Source organism: Pezoporus occidentalis, unplaced genomic scaffold (genome assembly GCF_034315485.1).
Source record: "Pezoporus occidentalis ecotype Australia unplaced genomic scaffold, CSIRO_AGI_Poc_V1 ctg100, whole genome shotgun sequence".
NCBI lineage: Eukaryota > Metazoa > Chordata > Aves > Psittaciformes > Psittacidae > Pezoporus > Pezoporus occidentalis.
This window is the reverse complement of record NW_026912780.1, coordinates 138,348-160,738: the sequence shown is the minus strand read 5'-3', so window position 1 is coordinate 160,738 and position 22,391 is coordinate 138,348. Positions and strand designations below refer to the sequence as shown.

The following is a 22,391-nucleotide window of genomic DNA, read 5'->3' as shown; positions in this document are numbered from 1 at the left end:
GCTGTAAAAGTTAGATGTGGTATCATCCAGCTGCTTTTATGATCTTAAGCATGCACTGCTGCACACGCACACACAAAACTGCTGAGGCTGGAAAGGACCTCTGGATATGGCAAGGCGACTCAAGTGTTTCTCTGTACAAGGATTCTAATCACATTACAGGATAGGTACACAAAAAGGAGAAAATGCTTTTGACATCTTTGACAAATCTAACTTGCTGCTGATAGGCAAAATGGCAGAAAATTCCTTAATACTTAAAAAGCGTTTGTACAATTGGGATAAGGAATTATGGGGATTTGTTCAAGGAGTTCTGCTGCTGTAACAGACAGTTGAGCATATGACCTGTAACAACCAACATTTCCTCTCAATAACATTGAATCTTAGCTCATGAATGTGTTTATGTCCTTTTGGACAAAGACCTGATTGCCTGTTTTCACCCACTTTTTCCATCCCTTTGTATAATAAGACAGCTTCCTGACTTTGTAGCCACATACAGCATATTCCTGTACAGAGAATGTATAAATAATTCACTCAGAAGGAGGTATATACCTTTGATCGTAATTCTGTAATTTGCTATTGTTTAAAAAAGCTAATGTAAAAATCATCATTCCTGAAATCAGAGTTCCTTATATTGTTACCACACTCTGAAACACAAAAGAGTATGAGATCCATCTCATGTAAGTTCTTAGCACTGCTAACAGACTCCACGTCCCAGGAAGCACTGAACTAAGGTGGATTTTGATGCCCGAGAAGTATGATGTAACCTGAGGTAGCATACCTTTTTTTCCAGAATAATGTTGGAGATTTTAATTATAGTTTGTAGGGTATGTGAGTACTAACTGTTTCTATTCTATAGTGAAAAAGCTGATGTTATCTTCAGCTGATTCCTCCTGGCTGAAAACAAGCTGAAGAAGAAAGGGACAAAATGACTGCTCTTCCCTGTATCAAAGAGAACACATACATCTTTGGCATGTAAGAGCTAATTTTACCTAGATAAGTAAAATGCCACAGAAAAACATAATGAAGAATAATTTCTAATTAGAAAAGAGAAGAAATATTCACTAGTGTCTTTGGATGACTGCATCTTCTTTAGCAAGTCAAAGTTATGAATCAAAAGTAAGGAGTGCCACTATGCATGTATTCACAGCGACTACACGACTGTTGGAAAACAAATGTATTATAAAGTCTGTTGTTTAAGTGTTATAGTACTCAGTCACTTATTTCTTTAGTAAAGCTGAGCTATCATTTTGCATCAACAGCAGAATACGAGTTTCTGAGAAAAGCTGAGACAATTATTTAGTTTAGATTTTGCAATGGATGCACTTCTATTAGAAATAACTGAACTGTGGTCCAGGCAGATGCACAACAAGCATACCTAATCAAGGTTAATCCTACATATGAGGCTATCAGTGAGGACTCAGTATCAACACCTCCCTCCCCCCCCCAAAAAAAAAACAACGTTTGGCTGGAGACTGGGCTGATAAGTGGACAAAACTGCATAAATACAGCAGAAAATCTGACTACAAATCACCCACTTCATGTTATAAATACCTGTAGCCATCAGGGCTCATTGAGCTTTTCCTCCATAGCAGCTGACTGCACAACCATGATCTCCCCTTAAGCAGTGATTCCTCAAGGCTGAGAGACCCCTTGACTTACACCAGACACTGATGGATTAGTAAGTGACATTTTTTTTTTCATGCATGGAACATTTAAGACACTTACAGTTTATGTGATCATCTTTGTATCTAATACTGACTTTAAATGTAATAAATACTAGAGCACTGACTGCCAATCCATCACTACTTACTAAATATTATACATACCTAAATCTCCTGATTAGAACTCAATAAACTAGCTACTACATCAGATATCTCTAAGTGATCTCTGACTCTTCTGAGACAGATTTTTATACCAAATATTTGTTGTAGTTCTATTAATTTCATCCTTAAATTCCTAGGCCAGATGCACAGTTCCAACAAAATGACAAGCAGAAGCAGGGACTGAACTCCTCAGGGCATCAGAATCCAGCAGTTTCCCCCACTCTTCCATGTCTATGGTGTACTTGTGTGTGTACTCACAGAGAACATGATGGATGACAAATCTCTGAGCCAGGGATTATCAAGGCTTTTCAAGAAGGAAATCTAAGGGCTAATGTTTCTCCTTAAATTCAATGTGATTACTAATGGAGACTAACTAAAACCTAAGATTCAATGTGAAATGTGATATAAACAAGTAAAGAACATTCTGAAAGAAGTTAAATAGTGCCTTTCAGTGCACTACTTTGTATAAATCTGTGTATTTAATATTTAATAGCTCATCATGAACTATGAACCACTGAACCAACAAATTTGTCTTTTGTGCAGTATTTGCAATGCCTTTCTGAGGCCCAATTATGAAAAGTGCTTCCCCTTCCCAATTAATCTGGGTTGTTAGGTTCTTAAAAGTTGAGATACTTTATGCATGGTTTCCCTTTGTAAAACCATGCTGAATATCTAAGCAGTATAACACAATAGTTTAGGCAGTGGTATAAATAATGCATATCTTGAGTGTTAATTGAAGCACAAGGCAAGACAGAGTCATGGCCTGAACTTTCAGTTGTTACTTGCCAAACTAATTCTAATTGACCTCAACGGGACTGTGCATCTGAGTTCAAATTACTCCTGTGAGTAAATACTAGCAGGTTAGGCCCTTACCACTCCACCGTGTCCGAAACAGTTTTCAGACATGCTGGAGTTTTTCTTACAAGCATTATTGTTGAAAAAGATTAATTAAAATACTTCAAAGAAACCTAAAATCTTCCTTCAGAAATATCTTTTTACTCTGATTAATCTGGAACAAAATGAAATTTTTTTATAGGTGCTTAAGATACACATTTTTCTTTATTTTTTCCCTTTTCCCTATTGGTATTTAAGCCTCACCCTTTGACTGAGATATGGACAAACGGTTCAACATTCCCCCTTCCTTGTCTGACACTATTATGGAAAAACAAAACTGGAAGAATTAAGCATCTCCCAGTTGTGCTTTCCAACAGAAAATTAAAGTATTGCAAACAGATTACTGGGCCACAGGAGGCACACTGCGGGATATATGATGACAGCAGGGCTTTGAAATTCAAATGTAGCTCTCTTTCTCTGAAATCCTTCCATGGGTGTAGTTCTAGCAGCACTGCCCTGAAGCTGAAACAACTGCTTTAGTTTCCTTTTACGGTAATTTACTAATCATTCAGCTGGAAGAAGAGGGCCTCAATTCTATAATTTGGTAACAAGTGAACAAAAAGGCACACTGTACTTGGTAGTTTCCAGACCAGCTTTTGATAACTCAGAATAATACAACATCACAAGAATCTTATGAACTGCACTTTCTGCGATTGTAATACTTCTTTCTTAGATGCCCTGACAGATTCTTTGTACAGGAACCAATTCAATCAATTTGCAGTTAAATACTGAACGTGATAAAACTTCATCTTCCTTCAGCAGTGAAAGTGGCCTTTAACATAAGGCTGAGCTATTTACTTATTTCTTGGGTTTATTTTTTTTCCTCTACTGAGGTCGAGTGGGTAATTTAATTAAAGTCACTTAATTTTTACTGAGCTCCTTTCAATAAGACTCTGTGCCGATTCCTTCCGGAAGACCAACGAACATATGCAGCCCCTGTACGCAGGAAATTTGGTGGCATCCAGCAGCTGCTTCTGAAAACTTTCTATTCCTTAATGTTTTACTGCTATCCTGCAAGAATGCAGAACACATCATTGCTTTTCTGGAAAATGTACCAGTCTGTCATTTGAATAGCATGTCCTACAGCTTTGACAAGGCAGCAGTGTGAGGCAAAGGTGAATCCTATGTCTAGGTGAAAAATACTAGTCAGGAAGCCTGAAGTTATACTATCAGGACAGCAGAACAAAAGTCTCCTCAAAACAAACCAAAAAAGCAAAAGGTAAGTATGTAGAAAATAGTAAGGAAGTTGAGACCACCAAAAAGCCAGACAGGAAAGAGCATGACAGGTACCAAGCTTCAATTATAAGGCAGGCATTGTATATATTTACATGCAATGTTTATAGAACAAAATAAAATTGATATTTTCCTGCAATACAACTGTTTATGAGGTGGTTAATGTCAGCTTACGGAATTTATTTAACTAATTTAACCAAAGATCTCAACTTACATTTAATTAGGATTCCTGAAACAGGTTCCTTGCTGAGTATTTCTATCCATTTCCTGATATATCCTTTTTTTCTTCCCAAAGTTGCATATTTTTCTTTCCAGTTCATTTTAACCTCTCTTGTATCCCAAATACTTTGAATATATCTAATGAGGATTCTCGATTACCTGTTGCTTTCTCCTAATTCTCACTGTACAGAATTTTTCTCCATGTCAGTGTCCTCCAGCAAGTTTTTCTCAAGTAAAGTTGTGCTATATGCAGCGGTTATCCTGTGTCTGTCCTACAGCATTGCCAGTCATAACACTGCAGCAATTACGTGACTCAACCAGCAATTCAGGGTTTCTTTTCTTACCCATGCACACAGAAACAGCTGTTTCACTGCCACAGGGGTTCCTTTTCTTTGACACCTACTTGGCACAAGCTGTTTGCCAAGCACTTGCTGACACATTCATTCCTTTTTCCTGCTGCTGCTTTTTAGTGCTGAAGCCTGAAAGTCTCAAATACACTCCAAGCTGCAAATCCTGCAGAAGTGCTCTGTGCATCCACAGATATGAAAACTTAACTTTTTATGCTACCTTTACGATTCCTAGGCAAAGTTAGTGTTGCAGGGGGGCAGCAAAGGACATATCTGACAAACATGACTGCCATGGCAACACACTGGTAAAACTTACATCCCAGCAATAGCCCTGTAAAAGGGGCATAGCAGTGCTATGTTAGTATGGCCCATCTCCACAAGGATACTACCAGCTGAACACTAGACAGAATAACCAGGAGTACAGTCACAGATTTTCGTGTGCTCAAGCACATTAGAAGCACATTTTGTTGTTCCACTTTCACGAACCACAGTATTTTTATCACCTCATTTATAATTTAGCATTACCTGTCAGGCAAGAAACTACTCAAATACACAGTCTTCATTTATATTTGAAAAAAACACCCTGATATTCCTCATATTCTCTGACTCATTCTCCTGTAAAGCAATTAAGGATCTTACTTGCTATGGGAACGCCATTTGCCAACCAGCTTATACTAGGCTTGGGGTTGCCATTAGCTCTGCAGATCAATGTCCCATCTTCTCCAGGAGACAAGACTAAGTTTCGGGGTGCTGTTATCCAGTACGGGGCAGCTGGGGTTAGGAAGAGAAACATAGCAATTATTTTTCAAAATTATATACAGAAAATCACAAGGCACAGTCATGGTAACTAAAGGTAATTCAAACAATGCAAGTACAGAAACAGACTTGCAGTTAAACCGTTAATTCCTTTTTTAATATATATATATACATATGGGTTACTCAATGATTAACTAGTAGATTGTACTTTGGCTAAACTGAGCCACCGGCTACCCACTGCATTAAAATTCTGAGATAATAAGATGTTCTTTGTTTCATTTAGGGTTGCCTGCTTTGAATCTAATTTGCCTTTCTTACAGAAAGCAGAATTTATCTGAGTATGGCATCTGCAGAGACTAGAGTGGTCTTTTGATTAATTTCAGAGATATCCATGCTCACAGAAGTTAGGCTGTTAAAAATTAATTCAGGTTTTATTACATGCCAAAAGTGAAATTTAGAAATGGTAAGATACTCGGTCTCGCTGAATTCAATGGGTGATTGCAGTGGGGTCAGATGTTTACCTGAGACAGTTGAAAACATACAAGGATCACAATGAATGGAACACTGTCCTTATCAAAAGATACTATGTCTCCATCTATTTTGCAATAAATAACCACAAATAGCATATGTTATCACATCTTGCAATTAAATTTCAGATTTTGGATTGATGGACAGATGCAAACAGAAAATTAAACTTCTGCTCTTAAAAGGAGGTTGAATGTGATCATCAAATGATGCTGATCTACAACAAAATAAATGGCTATTTAGCATGCAAAATAAGCACTACAGCTGATTATTTCAATGACTAATTAGCTGTCATTCCAATCTTTTTTTCACGGCATTCAAAACATACTTACAAATCCTATTTGGACAAGCATACTATGTTTTAGTACTAGTAAGACATCAACATGGTCAAAAAATGAGTAAGATAGAAAATTGGAAATGTCAAACAGGAGAGGAAAAGTAAGAAAAATATAAAATAATAAGATAATAGTAAATAAGAAGAGAAAGAATCTGGGCTATATGAATGGAGAGCAGAAAAGATAGATAAAATAAGGAGATGAAGAAGTGAGATGGGGGGAAGATATAAAACAAAAGAAAGAAGCAGTCTAATAACAGATAATCAAAGGATCAAAAATAAATGTAGCACTGGTATAAATTAAAATGATTTTACTACTGTCACTGTACAATCTCAGTTTAGCCTGATGCTTTGTGAAATGACATATTAAAAAAAAGAAAAATATATTAAACATTGTAATGTCCTTCCAGTGCTAGAATTCAGTTGGTTTAATGATGATTTCCTCAGGGTTTGGGCTTTTTTTTCCATTATCATTCTTCCTTTCAATTATATTTTATCTTAGAAAGCTTAATTCAATCTCACATTCTGGACACTGAAAGTACTACATTAAGGATTAATTCAGTATTACCTTTCACAGTTACTGAAATGACATGATGAGCAGAACCTAATGTATTTCTTGCTATACATTTGTAGTTTCCAGAGTCAGCTTCTGAAACATCAATAATCTTGAGAGTTTTCTTAAAGTTTTCAAAAAAGGTTCTGTTGGCTGGCAGCTCCCCACCCTCTTTAATCCAGCGGATTACTGGTGTGGGTCTGGAGAAGCAAACGCACGGAGTAAATTTAGGAGCTTGAGAAATGGAACATGTGAGTTCAATTCATTAATGTTTTGAACATATGCTTTACAAATAACTATTTTAAGAGCCTTTACCCAGATTCTGGGACATGTCCAGCAAATGTGCAAAATGTGCCAGCATTTGTCTCTAGGAAATGACAAGTGTCACTAACATTGTCAATGGCCATCTGTTCATAGGCTTCATAATTATTGAATACATTTGTGTGCTGATCAGTCTAAAAACCCTGATGGTTAATAAATGAAGTGTATTTCAAATCTTTCTGCACTTATACTATTAAATCGATGCTCATGGTGCTTTAAAAGGTAGCCTCTAGATAATGACAAGTTTATAATTGTCCTTTGTGTGAGCAATATCCTAATGCTTCATGATTGTCATAAGTTTTACACCAGAGCTGTAAGGAGATAGAAATATTTCCTACAAGGAATCAGGAATAAAAGGTCAGTGCAGAGTCAAGTATAGCTTCTTGTCAATGAACCATGCCTAAATCTTGGCTATGCCTCATGTTGTCCACTGAAGTTGGAAGTCAGCCAAATACACGGATATATTTCCAAAATGACAAGAAATTACAAGGTGTTGCTTACTGAGTAGAGTATCTTATCTCAAATAGTAATGAATCAAGACAAATATTCCCTTAGTAGTCTAGTATCAGTTACTTTGTAGCAGAGACACCTAGCAAAATTGACTTCTAATTATGGTATCAGTAATTAGGAACAGTTGTTTTAAACAAAATCTGAACCTGGCCTTGTGTGGACAACTATGTAACCTTCCCTCATTGAATTGTTTTTTTCAGAAAACTACATGACAGCTAAAGGCACAAAGACATATAATGTATAATACTCTATTTCCCCCGTTTTTATTCAGCCATTTTACTGGAGTTTGGATCACTGAATACTTGTATTTCAGAGTTGTCAAAAAGCATGCAACTATACTGCAGAGGAAGATTACCTGACCTGATGCTGCTGCTCCCACTCCTAGGTGTGGTTTTGCCAGTGGTGCTCATGCAGACACCTGAGCAGACCACAGCTGTCACAGAAACACTGCACTTATGCTTGTATAAAGCTATGCCAAGCTGTGCATGAGCGTGCCCGATGGAGCTTAGGCAAGTGAACATGTGCATGATGCTGTGCTGCATCATTTATGATTATTGGCTACCTCAAAGCACTCTGCATTATATGCTTCTGTGCATTGTAAACATGTTTACAGTTCCTGAAATAGGTACTAAAGATTTCCTACTTCTGCAAGACCGAATCTATTCTCAGGTTTCTTCCTGACAATGAAACTTAATTAATTCATAAAGTTAAATTGGTCTTTAGTAATTTTCTACCTGCACAATAATGAGCAGAAGCAAACTTGAATTACATTGAAAAAATAAGTACCAATTAAACTCAATTACAATGAGAAACTGGATGTAACAAACTAAAGGTATGTTCTAACAGCTCCTATCTAGCTGATCTACTCTGTAATTATTAGCATAAGACTAGCAGACTCTTATCAATTTTTATATAATCTGAGAACCTAAGAATTGTAAATATAGGAAAAACCTCCCCAGAGGTTTGATTCCTGAGCGCAATTCTGCAGATCTGTGTCCAAGTTTACCCCATGGCATTTCACACAATCAAAGAATAGTTGGGGTTAGGAAAGGACCTTAAGATCATCTAGTTCCAACCCCCTGCCATGGGCAGGGACACCTCACACTAGACCATGTCACCCAAGACTTCGTCCAGCCTGGCCGTGAACACTCCCAGGGATGGAGCATTTATCACTTCTTTGGGCAACCTATTCCAGTGCCTCACCACCCTCACAGGAAAGAATTTCTTCCTTATATCTAACCTAAACTCCCCTGTTTAAGTTTGAACCCATTCCCCCTTGTCTTATCACTGCAATCCCTAATGAAGGGTCCCTCTCCAGCATCCTTGTGTCCTTTAGAAAAAACAGAGGTACAACCTGAAACCCCATATCCTGGGGATAAGAGAAGGCAGAGGCCATACTTATGTCCATAGTCAGTTCTAAAATCTGCTCATGCCCAAGCAAGTGGTGGACACCCTTGAAAGAGCTCTTTCCATTTTACAATTCTGCTTCTTTGAAATACGTAAGCTTATACAATAGTAACTTTTTAAACATCTCTGAAATGTTTCCCACTGTTTCTGTATTTTTATTTAGGAAAACATTGCCTAAAAGGTAACTCACAATCCAGCTGCAATGCACTCCAACAGAAGCACATTTCCTCTGAGTTCCACTTTGGTACTTGTGCTACCTGTTGGTGTTAACAGAACCGGCTGCCTCTCTGTAACTGGCCTCGCTGAAACAAGAAAAAATAAAACAATTCTTTTCTAAATATAATTTGAACACTGATCAAGTACATACATCCATTCTCACACTGTGGACAGAGGTTTTGCTCCACATTGGCCATTTAATTAAAAATCGTTGTGTTACACAACTACACAGCTTGACAAATTAGTTTTTTGACAGACATATCTCAGCCTGTTAAATGCTACAATTTTCAACTCACACACAAAAAATGTTATTAAAAATTGAAGCAATTGATACATAGGTTTTACCTAGGCAACTATGCAGCCTTAGTCCTAAGCAGCCTCCATTCACTTCAGCAGAAATAATATGGAAAATAAGAGGTCACTGATGGAAGTGACAGTGCAAGACTGAAAGTTACCAAAAATTTCTGGGCTTTCATTGAAACACAAATAAAGCAAAGTTATTGTATTCTGAAATAGAAACCAAGCTGATAAAAGCTACACTTGACTTTGTAATATGCTTTGTTCAGTATTTTCTAGGCAATGAGAAGTGCCTTTTCAGAAGTCAAGCCTTGTATTCTCCTCCTGCCATATATTAATTTCAAGCTGTTCCTCAGACTGGTAATAAAGAACCATTGATTAGCCCACAAGAAATAACCACAGTAAACAGACAGCTATAAATATAAGACCCATTTCTGACATCATACTCTGTTGGCTTTTGAAATATTATGGTATTTCATGTGCCTACATGGAAGTCACAATAAGAGTGCTGTCTATAGTAATACAGTGCTTTCTGTAAATATCCTAGTGTTCTTTTATATCTATTTTAAACTATAGGATTAAATCGCTCTAAACTGCAGTAGCAGTCTGAATCTTTACAGTAAATTAATGCATTCTTTAAAAAATGTGATCAGAAACATAAACTCTTGTTTATTAGGGTACAAGATTTACTGCTAGATTAACATAAATACAAATTTAATGCCATACGTGCTATGAATTTCTTAAAAACCAGAATACAAACAACTTAAAGATGGGAGAAAAGGGTGGTCTAGAGTCAAGATCACAGTTGATAGTCACAGGCAGTAACTAATCCACCCAGTTTCAGCACTGCCAAGAACTGCTGACTCATTTTGCATGTCTACAAAAATTCAGAAGAATTACTTCTGGTATTTCTGAGTTGTGAGACAACTGAATGGTGTTTTCCTCACTAACTGTAGCTAATGTATCGTTCTGTGTTCAGGTACATAGCTCTTGTTTGCTCCCAAATGACATCTTGTTTTTATGCAGAGAATTAAAACATTCTGTGCCCCTGAGTTATGATTTAATATGCACAAAGCCTCATTTGACAAGGAAAAAGACAAAAATAGAACAAGTATCATGTATTTCTACCTATCTCACATAATATCAAGTGGAGAGTCTAGAACCTCAAGTGTTCCAGTATCAGTGTTGCTCCAAAGTCAGCCTCATTAAACATACATACACCTGTTTGGAAGGGTTTAATTCACAATATACAAAAGACCACTCAACAGAGATTAATGTAAAAATCAGCTTAAACATCAGACAAACAAAACTCATCTTTTCCCTAAGAAGTTATTTATGCAGAGAGTATTAAAGTGTTTAGATTTTAATTAATTCCAGTTTTACACTCATGAAACATGTTAAAAGTGAATGGCACATTCAATCAGCTGTTAAATGTGAACTGCATCTGTTAAATGCTTAGTTGTTGTTATTATTATTATTATGCAGCATGTGATATTGAATAGTCCTAGTGATAATGAACACATTTACTATGTAAATTGGAGGACAAAGAAGCAGCACAGTACAGAAGAAATCAAACAGGCAATTTTTAAAAACTGCCCCAGTGGGAAAGGACTCATTTCTTGCAACAGTTTATATTTTTTATGAGCCATACATTAAAATAACATTGAAACATTAAATACTTGTAAGGATCATACTGTGCAGTCCCTTTCTAAAGTACGTATTATCACCAGCACTAATAGATACCTTTATTAGAAACACAAAAAGGAGCAAAAGGTTAAGTAGCCACGGAGGTGAAGTTAATTAACTAAATGCTACTGTGAAACAAGGAGTATCAGTGGGGACCAGTGTAACTCACCACCATAAATATCAGTGTCACTCAAATTAGCAGCTATAGTGTCATTCAATGAATCCACTGAAATAAACAAAATATCATGAAGAATGCATACAGGAGGGATAAATCAAAGTACTGGGAATCAAAAGGTGATGATATGGCCACGGTGAGTTAATCAAATGATTGATTAATTTGTTTCAATAGTTACAGTAATCATAGTAACTTGATATTCTTGGATATGAAAACCATCTGAAAATTGTTATTTTCCTTATACTGTATTGTTTCAAAAATTCAAATCTTACAAAACATTGTTTTAAAAGACAAAGCCTTATAAAGGGAAAAAAAAATTACAGCTTTTAAAACGAATTATATGTCAGGAAAACTGGAGATTACTTTTTACGATTAGACAGTAACGTAATTTCTTATTCAGAGTTAAAATGACAAAATTCCCTAGCATAACATTACTTCAATTTGGCAAATAACTTGACGATTCTGGATAAATACTATGAAGCATGTAATCAGGTAATGCAATACCTACTTGAAAAGACTTTTACAGAAATGGGTTGTTTCTGCTGTATAGTTTGTGTATGATTAAATCTTGCATAGCAGATATAGTCCTCCCGGATGTCTTCTGGTTGTACATTAGAAAAATAAAGGTCTCCATTTAGACCTTGGGAAACTCTTTCACTTTGAGGCAGCCTTTGGAAAGCTAAGGGAAAACAAGAACATGCTTATCTCAATTATAATACACAGTCCATCATTATGATCTGCAGACTCCTCATTTGCTCGATTACACTGTGGGTTTGTAAATACAGAACCTTCCAAGTTTCCTCTCAAGCTCCCTTGTCTTCCCATTCTTCCCCAGCAGGTTAATCTACAGCTTACATTAAGAACTCTAGCTGCTTTTGGCTTCATGCTTTTGGACTGCCTGTCTGCTTATTCCTTTGTTTCTACAGAAATGGAAATTCTCTGAATTTTAACCTAGAGGCAAGACCCATCACCAGTGGTCCTGGTATGCAATGATAAACTGTGTAGAAAAACTGCAAAAATTAAACTAATTTTGCATAAAAACCAAACTCACCATTGTCCATCCAAAATATTATAGGTGGTGGTAAGCCAACAGGAGGTCTGCAGTGCAGTACTAGTGAATCACCTTCTCGAACCTGATTTGGTTCTAGTTTCTCTTTCGTCCACAAAGGGGATCCTACAGAAAGTCATTTTAACACACATAAAAACTAGGGATTGATAAAAATTCCAGAATCTAAGGAAAAAATGTACCTAATATTACAGAAAACCAGAGGAAATTCATGCATCAGAATGTTGAGTCTGATCATGCTTACTGAAGATTTAATTTTTGCTGTTTTTTGTTTTTTTCTTGGAAGAAAAGCAGGGTTTCTTTAAAACAAGTTGTACAGCAATGATTTCCTGAAAGTATTATCAATGGATTAAAATTATTTTGGCTACCCTATAAAGATTCTGTAATAGTATTAGTTTTAACTACAATGATTTCCTGAAAGTATTATCAATGGATTAAAATTATTTTGGCTACCCTATAAAGATTCTGTAATAGTATTAGTTTTAACTACAATAATGGGGGGGGGAGAAAAAAAAAAGCAATGGACTAAATTAGAAATAAAAAACCTTCATGAAACAGTATTATACACACATTTTTATTGAGCATGTGAGAACAGCACATTTTAAGCCGAGAAGCTTGAAAAACTGATCTGAGATAAAAAGCTGTAGAAACAGTCTACCATTCATCACAATTTTTTAGCTTTATCTTCCTTTTGGTCCCAATCTGTTCTGCATTAAAGCTATTATTAAAACTATGGAACAAATTCAACAGAAAGAGAATACAAATTGTCCTCCCTAGTTACCTGCATTAAGGATTTATACTTTTTATTCTAATTGTAGAATCGTATACATCACCCAACTTCAGATATGGTAAGTATTCCCGACATACAAAAAAAAAAAATCAGGAAAGCATTTTGGTTGTGAAATTTTCTAAGGAATACTGAAGAGAACATGCAATGCCTTATTAAATCTGAATATCACAAACTATACAATACTAACATGTTGATGATTAAACTTTTAACACAGAGGAAAAAAACAAAAAAAGAAAAAAGGAAAATGAGGAATCCAAAGTGTTTCACATTTTATGAACATAAAAGCTTCACTTACTAGAGGGCCTTATTACAATATTGTTGGAAATGGCTGCTCCTCGTTCATTCCTTGCTGTACACTGGTATACTCCTTCATATGCTTCTGCCTTCCCACCATTCATAATATTTATGACAAGGGTCCCTGAATTTGGTTTCATTGTTACCTGTGCATCTTTATCTATATCAAAATGAGTTCCATTGCGTGTCCAGGAGAAGCTAAAATATTAAAAACAAAAAGAAATTTTCTTCTTCAGTTTCCTTTTCCAGATTGTACGGACAGAAAGAAGAAAAAAGTAATTTTCAGTAATACACGGTATTTTTTCTTTAGCAGATAAGCAAGACCTGCTCCCAAACTAAATTAACTAATAAAGTAATAGAGCACTTTTTAATATCAGAAATCTGGCAATGCTTTGAGATAAAAGGCTTGGCTGAACTTGTTAACAGGAGCCATTTCAAAGGCAATATTAAAAAAAAAACATTAAAAAGATTCTGAAATTAATTGTATATGGAAAAGAACTGATTTTCTTTCTACTAAAGATGATACAGTAACATCTGCACGAACTGATATTGCTAAAGCTGCATTAGCATTTCCATTATAAAACCTATTGTTGAAAGGGTTTATAAACCTGCCTCTAAAAACTTGCTCTGGGCTGAAATGTGTCATCTTAGGCCCCAGCAGGAGACCATTTCTTTAATTGGTTTGGACATTTTAAAGTTATGCAAGTGAATTAAAGACTGTGGTAAGTTCGATTTCACTCCTCTAACACAAGCAACTGTGATTCTTTAAATTAAATTTAGCAGTCTGATAGCCCATAATTACCCTAGTAAATTTATACTGGTGTTACTCAAACCAAGAGATGCTTGGAAAAGTAGTCACTAAAAATTATGACTATTAGAACTCATTAAAAAAAATTTAAAAAGCAGTCTGCAGCTTAGACTGCTATAAACACCAGCTACTTACCTACGCTTTGTTAATGTGAAGTGCTCTGAAGTGCTGAACACTGACAGGTTCAAATGCTATGCACAGCAGTTTTCTTACTTGTTACAGTTCATCTTTGTAATCTTAAACACAAATGCTATATACACCTACAGGTTAGAATGCTTCCTAAAAGCAGAAACTTAGAATAAGATATTTTCCAGTACCTTACAAGTGACTCAAACTGTGCACTGACAACTATGATTTTATTTCTGCAGTAGGAGGGCAGCACTGGACATGCTATTTGCACCTTGTGGCAGGGATGAGCAGAAGAACTGGACCTGACCAGCAGCACTGCAACATACTGCAGTGTTTTGGGGAGGAATACCATGATAGTGAACCAATGGTCAACCTGCTCCTTATGACCTTGCAGGTGAAGCTGTGGAACATGGGGTTTCTGTAACCCTCTGCTACCAAGTACCCTGAAGGACAGAGAGAACTGTCATATAGCTCCAAATGAGAAGTGGCAAGTGTGGTACAAACACCTGAATTTGAGATAACATGAAAGTCAGAATCTTTGGTTCTCAAGCTACAGGTAGCAGCACCTCCATAAACCTTTATGCCAACTGCTTTCACCAATAAGAAGTTACCCAGTTTTAACTCTCTGGGCTGAGAAAGTTTATCTTCCATTTCAGAGCTTTGAAGCAGCTCAAATTCCAAGACACATTTGCAGGTCATCAAGACTGATGGATCAGAACTCTTATTATAATAATTATTATTAGTTATTATAACTACAATAGTTATTATTATAACTATTGACATAAACTATTTGGGTGTCATATCTTTTAAAGAAGCAAAAATAAGCATGAGTTTATAAAATGCTTAAACCATGACAACTCATCAGAAAATTCTGCACTTAAATCCTGCCGCTTCCTCTGTAGTAGGTGGTCAAAGAGAGAGACAAGGTTTGATGGGGGAAGATGAAGTTGTACAGCCACGAGCCCTGGCACATGACTCAGGTAGGTCAGTCTCACAGACACTGCTCTTGTTCTCTCAGGTAAATGAAAAGGCATTCAAGAGAAACACCTGCAGAAGCAGTACAGTTGTCCCAAAGCGCACAATAATCATCTGATCCTTCAGGTCAACACCCAGACTCTTGAGACTGGCATTGTTCCTGCTAAATTAAAATGCTGCTAAACACAGCAGCTTTATGTAACTCTTGCCAGTAACAGAACACTAGAAAGTGTGACAGTATCATAGATAATATCCATTTCCATTCTGCTGCCCAGCACGATAATGACCGTGATTCAAAGAAAACCAAAGGAATAATGTAGAAAAGCCCCTGGTTATTCAGAAGAACTATATTTAATGAGCTCTGTCTGTGCCTGACTAAACAATTATAGACTGACCTTGCTAGTAAGTTGTAGCATAATACTCATAGAAAAAAGATGCACAATTCTCTTTATAGACTCTGACATCAGGAGTAGTCAACTAGCCAACTAATATCAGAATGTATCACAGCTACTCTTTCCAGTGCATGAAATCAGTATCTTGAAATGAGTAGTTTTCAAATATTTGAAGACACTGAAACAGGGCCTTAAAATGGAAGATGATGAGGAATCTGATCCATACACACAGTTACCATTTCTGCCAAACCAAAACTTATGCTTATTAAATACACTTGCTAAATCAAAGCTACCAATCATTAAAATTGATACACATTACATAACTTCGGACAAAATGTTTATGTATTTCAAGACGAGGCTCCTAAAATGGAACTATTTACAAAACATTAGATTTTCTTTTATTAGTGCTATTCTCAATTTGTTCAGTGTCCACTCTTCTTACACACTGCCTAACTCTGGAATATGATCCAGTTGTTACATGGCACACCTCTTAGTGCTTTCCACGGGCATTTAGCTATCTGCTTATGTAATAATCCAGTATTTTTTTTTTGTTAGAGCTTTGAGGAGAAAAAAGAATAATACAGTTGCTTGATGACTATAGAAAAATTTAAATTTCAAGTATGAAAAGATTCAAATTTATGCCACTACCTGAGCTGTTTAAATTACAAAGATAGGAGTGCATGTTTATGCATGTTCAAGCACATACATATGCATATACTTGTTAATGTACAAAAGTTACATTATTTCCTCCTAGTATTCCTATGCTGTTAGGCCAGCAAAAGCAAAATAAAATGCTACTAACCTAGGAGGTGGCTTTCCTTTCGCTTCACACTGTATTACAATATTCTCTCGAGGGTCAACAATGTAATCTTTTGGAGACTGCTGAGTTATCGTAGGAGGTTGCGACACTTTAGTATGGAATACAAGAAACAGAGAGGAATTTAACAATATTTTCAAAGTACCAGTGAGACAGTTTCGTAAGCAGAGAAAGTAGAATTTCAATATTTCAATAAGCAACCAAATCATTGACAGAAGAGTGGGATTAAAGCATCCTTTGTATTAGGAAGCGGAAGCCCTCTACTCTTATAACTCAGTGTAGCTGTACTAACTTCCAACTGAGCTATGCTGATTTACAGCAGATGAAGATCTTTGCCAAAAGGTTTAGGGAATATCATTTCTATACATCAGATTTCAACAGATTTTCACAAAACCAAAGGACACTTGAATTCTAAACCCAGCATATCCTGAATGAAGAATTGTGAGACATATATAAACACAAAATGTCTTTTACCACACAGAAGGAAAAAAATACATTGCTTTGTATTTCTAAACATTTCATATACTTCCAAATCTCTATGGATTTAAACTTTTCACACATTTATTGTGCTCAACATACTGAATTAATCTACAAAGCATGCTTTTAGAAGCTACTTTTCAGGAGTAAAATATGTGGTATAAATAAAAGACTCTGCAAAAGATGAAAAAAGTAGTAACTAATTTTTAATAGAGGGAACATGTAGGAAAAGACTAATACTGATTCTCCTTAAAAAAACAACCAAACAAAAAACACACACCAAAAAATACACACCAAAAAAAAAACCACCACCACCCCCAGCCAAAAATAACCCCAAACAAACAAACAAAAACCCCCAAACCCAAACAGAAATACAGTTAACCTTGTGAACTGCCCCAGGAAAAACAAACATTTAGTGTTTATGATTTATCAAGTTCTCTAGAATGAGTAGCACACAGCAGAATGCAATCACCTGACAAAGTAGTTGGTGCCTACCTATTTAATTTATAATCTGTTACCATTATCTGTGTCCGTTTTTGCGTCAAAACAAGCCTGTTTATAATATTAAGAAAGTGAGAAAGGTGTCTTCCTTAACATTATTCATCTGTTTAGTGTCATCTAAAGGAACCAGTTTAATAACATGCTTGTGAACATCCCTGTCTAAATACTGTAAACTGTCTGTCCAGCCATACCCTTTGCTAACACTTTCGGGTCATTTCTAGCCACTTTAGCAAAATATTTCAATTGCTACAGTAGCTGTATACTCATGCTTCACTCTAGCCAGTTAAAACTGTAAAACTGGGATTTTTATTTTAAGTCTTCCCTACCATTATACATCAAGTACTCTATGGCACAGTAAGAGGTAGCTGCCTATAGAGCCCTACCCGCAAAAAAAAACCACAAAAATCAGATCATGGAATCACAGCAAGATATAGCAGCTAAGCAGAACAGAACAGGACATGTGGAGCTGGGTTTTGCTCCTTTTCCTCACTGGATAGATGAGAGTGTTTAAAAGAGGAAGGCTACATTTTTAAATGATGATGACTTTTTGTGTATTTCCTCAGTGAAGCATTTTGAAGACATTCCTTTTCTCTCTCAGAAGCAGTTCCTGGGGCCAGTACACCTCAGATGGTCACCTCGGAAAAGCAGACACACTCTGAAAAGGGACATGACATGAATACTGCCCAACATACAGAATATCCCACCTGATGCACATCAAAGACCTGAAGCCTTCACTCCTGTGCTATGCACTGCATGTAAAATTTACTAAATTAAAAATGACACTAGAGTGGATTTAGGAAATCCCATAAAAGATGAGTTATAATGAAATAACTGTATCCACTATTCTTTAAGGATATAAAATTATCTCCAGCTTTGATATGTACAATATTATATTAGTATATATATTCCAATTAATTTATTTTTAACAAATATATTTACTCCTGAAAGTAGTACTAAAACATAGCTCATGCTGATATTGAGTAAAGATCTTAATGTTCAGATAGCACACCATCAAAAATCACACAGTTAATTTGTTCAATTGGTTTATTTTCTGAACACTGCATGCACCAAGCATCTAGCTACAGCAAACCAAGTAATCAACAAAATGTCAGAATCACACATTTTTGGACTGGAAATTCAATTTGCAACACAATCAGTATTAATTTTCAGCAGCACACAGCCTAGTTTTTGTGGACAGGAACTTACATTCTTCTAGAAGTTTTGCTTTTATTCCCCCATCAGAATCAGCAGTTGAATGGACAAATGGAGATTAAAGAGAAACACTTGTTAGTTAAAAGAAAATTAGCATTTTTGAGAGGGAAGGTAAGTATCTCTGACAAGTACATTGGTCACCCTTAAAAAGAAAACATTTAAAATATTTAGCACCGTAGCCCATGCAGCGATGCCTGAAATTCCAGCCACAATTTCTATTGAGGCAGATATTACTAAGATTATCTCAAAGTTCATAGTATGAGAAACTTTTCTGAAGTATTGACTTTTTAAGGGCAACCATGGTATATGATTTTTGCCTTGCAAGGACACTGATACTGAGGAGACAGCAAATCAGAATTAATGGAGGGCACTGCCCTCATGCTACAGTCAAAATCAATCCACCCATATGACCATATGGAAGAACAAAGCGAATGCTTCAGGCTAAAATTACAAAGATGAAAGCTTCTAATTCTACTCAACAGACATGCAATCCCTTTTGGTTTGAAAAATAACTAAAAAAAAAAAGTCATTTTAGTTGTCACATCTTTATTGCTTAATTCAAATATTTTGCACAATTTCCTTCTCATCACTGTTTTAGAGCAAGTCAAACTGCTTTCTGTCAGCTGCACTGTCAGTTATTCTTTACCAACCTTGAGACACTGATGAGCATAGGAACTGCTAACTGGCATGAAACCTAAAGGTTCAGCTGATCAAGTATGTTCTCACCACCAGGCCTCTGTGCTGGGTATGTAGAGAAGACACACAGAAAATGTACGTCTTGCCTTGGTGGTGCTCTCCCTGAGCCCATTCTAACCATTATTTATGAAAACAGTAACATCATTATGGATGTAATTTCAGTCAATATGATTTTTGGCTAAAAAAAAGTATGTGATAGTATCAGACCTAATGAAGTTATTAAATATTATGCAGGAGGGAGCAAGTTAATCAAGAGTTAACATAACACATCTAAAAGGATTACTCATTTTTCTATATTGATGCATTTCTCGTTAATTTAACCTGAAGTGTTGCTCTATGCAATAGATATTAGAGTGGTGCACGATTTGAATTTATTCCTAAACTACAAGATGGGTTTAAAACAGTGTTTCTAGCCTACAAAAATATTTACGAAGAAAAATTAAAACATTCAGTCATCAAATTTTCATATACCCTCTTTAAGCCACAGTTTATTGCTCTAAAGGCATTCACAACACAAGTCTGATGTTATTAACATACATTGATCTTGCTACAGAAATACAGGCCATTGGTTTGAGAAGCTTGTAAATACACAGAGGGGAAAAAAAAAAAACAGCTGCAATGTATGTCAATGATTATTAAATTTAAAACATGAGTTTATGGAAGGTAGGAAACTATGAAAAACATAGGGGTAAAGAAAGCCATGCAGATTAGAATCATAGGCAAACTTACTGATTTATTAATCCATCAATTTAACACCAGCCCTAATGTTCTTGTATGGTAATTAGTTTAACAAATGAAGAGTCACTGTGAGGTGCAACACGGTTCACTGAATTCTGAAAATGTGATCATGCTTATCTCAAGAAGAAAATAACAACCTGAAGCATGAATAATTTAATAAAATTAGTTATCAGAGCTGCAAAACGCAGCAGTGACCATTGACCATTGCTTTCAACATGGCTGTGCTACCTTCAAGGTTCCCCACTAACACTGTCTTATATTAGACAAGAATTTTGAATCTTGGTATTTCCCCTTTCCTAGAAGTTTCCTCACTGGTTAATGCTAGAGTTCCATGCTCAGCACACATACTTTTACTTAAAAGTTAGCTACATAACTGTTTTCAGGCACTGCTCAGGAAATCTAAGAGCCTAACTTACTCTTCTGGATCAAAAAGTAAGATGCTTCCAAGTGTCTGAATTTCAGGTATTTGATTCTTTTACTAGATCTCATATCAGCTCCTGGAAACCTCTTGTATGCAAATAAGGATGTTTGCATACAGCAACTAGGAATTACCCTGGGGTTTCAGCAAATAAAATCTTAATTTCACAAATAATTAACATTTAACTGGGCTTCTCTGCCTTTCTTTGTTTCATCAAATAAAGAGTTCAATCAAGGCACACTGAAGTGAGAGTACCCATGAGAATCCTGTTAACCCTTCTCAAGTGAACAATGTAAGTAATTTTACACACACAGTTTTTGAAAACATTCAATAAATTAGTATAATTATTCATAATCATAATATCCTGACTGAAGAGATACTCCACGTTCAGTTCCATGTTGGAGTTATCTTCATCCTCCAATGCAGAAATTATTTAACTAATCTTCCATTATTCTGCACTTACTTAGCAGGTTAATACTTACAGTCAAGAGGTACATCCAATGCAGAAATCATTTGGCACAGAAAGAGGACCAAGGAAGCGTTGCTTGCAGATATACTCTTCTTTTTCATCATGATTTTAGGCTGCACTGAGTAAATCACACTTGAAGAATGAAGTTCAACTTCATCAGACTAGGTAGCTTGGAATAGTTATGTGAATATAAGACAAGAAACCTGGCAAATAAAGAGAATAGATACTATGAAAAGTTGAATGACCACATCTTAATAATACTATGAAATGCCAGCAGTCTACATACTATATCCAGGGATAATTGTTACACACCATGTGCTCTAACAAAATCCATTAAGTTCTCAGGACACCTAGATCATAACAACTCTCATAACCTCATTGAATGGAAATATAAATGCGTCTCCTAAGAAGTATAAAGTATCAAGTATAAAGCACCAAGTATAAAGTCCAGCTAGTTAAAAAAAACAGTATATACTAAAGGAAATAGTCCCCTAAAGTAGATCTATGGGATTAACGCTCTGAATGCTCACCTAGTCTCTCTTTCAAATACCCTGCACAATTCTTGGAAAAGGTTATTTTAGGCACCTACTCCAATGAAAACATGTCTGACTACAAATCTGTTGAGTAAACTGCATGATCTTCTCCCTACTTTGGAACTCTTTCCAACAGAGAGATGTAAACTGAATACAGAAGACTTCATGGATTGCCACACTTACATGCTAACTTATGAACTGCATAGGAACCTACGCTCCTATTCCTGAATTTCTGATTCCATCCAAAATACGCAACATAAAATACTTTGTTATTTCTAGCCTGAAACCAAAACCTAATTAACTGGCAACTCACTACAAACTCTCTTTTCCTTCTTTCCTGTGTGAATGGATGGTATAAATGAAACCAGAGAAATCTGGTTTTGAAATGTGCTGGATTTTCGGCTTCAACCAAGCATGAGAGATTGCATTAGCCAGTGCAGAATTATTCTGTCTCCCTCCTTAGTCCTACTGTATTTAGGACGAAGCTCTAACTTAGAAGAATGTTGAAGGAGTAAAATCTAGCTGCCTGCAAGCCCCATCATCATCACCAGTTACCTACAAAGAGCTATAAGAATACAGCCTTAGAAATCCAAACAGCACTTAATGCAATGCACTCTCAGTAAATGGACATCAGCTGAGGAAGCTCCCAAATGCCAGACTCATCAGAAAGTTCACAGTGATGAGCACTAATTTACCTTGAAGAGAGCACTTCCTCAGCTACCCCTGCAGATGTGCTAGCAAGACTTGCAAAGAAGCAGCTGTCTTACAAATGTTAAATAGTTA

General features: G+C 36.1%; 1 protein-coding gene across 32 annotated transcripts in view; it reads right to left on the bottom strand.

The window, feature by feature from the left end:
* NRCAM (neuronal cell adhesion molecule) overlaps positions 1-21,273 on the bottom strand; it is a 68,975-nt gene extending 47,702 nt beyond the window's left edge. For 16 of the 32 annotated variants that reach the window (XM_062612205.1, XM_062612169.1, XM_062612179.1 and 13 more), the window contains exons 1-10: positions 21,089-21,273; positions 18,749-18,766; positions 16,550-16,655; positions 13,445-13,641; positions 12,345-12,467; positions 11,802-11,972; positions 11,288-11,344; positions 9,110-9,221; positions 6,697-6,881; positions 5,153-5,284 (exon numbers count right to left, since the gene is read on the bottom strand). In XM_062612205.1, the coding sequence (XP_062468189.1) occupies positions 5,153-5,284; positions 6,697-6,881; positions 9,110-9,221; positions 11,288-11,344; positions 11,802-11,972; positions 12,345-12,467; positions 13,445-13,641; positions 16,550-16,655; positions 18,749-18,766; positions 21,089-21,179 (1,192 nt within the window). In that variant the 5' untranslated portion in view covers positions 21,180-21,273. The remainder of the gene's footprint in view (positions 1-5,152; positions 5,285-6,696; positions 6,882-9,109; positions 9,222-11,287; positions 11,345-11,801; positions 11,973-12,344; positions 12,468-13,444; positions 13,642-16,549; positions 16,656-18,748; positions 18,767-21,088) is intronic. The other 16 variants (XM_062612281.1, XM_062612247.1, XM_062612279.1 and 13 more) reach the window with 5 other exon arrangements.
* Between the last annotated feature and the right edge of the window lie 1,118 nt (positions 21,274-22,391).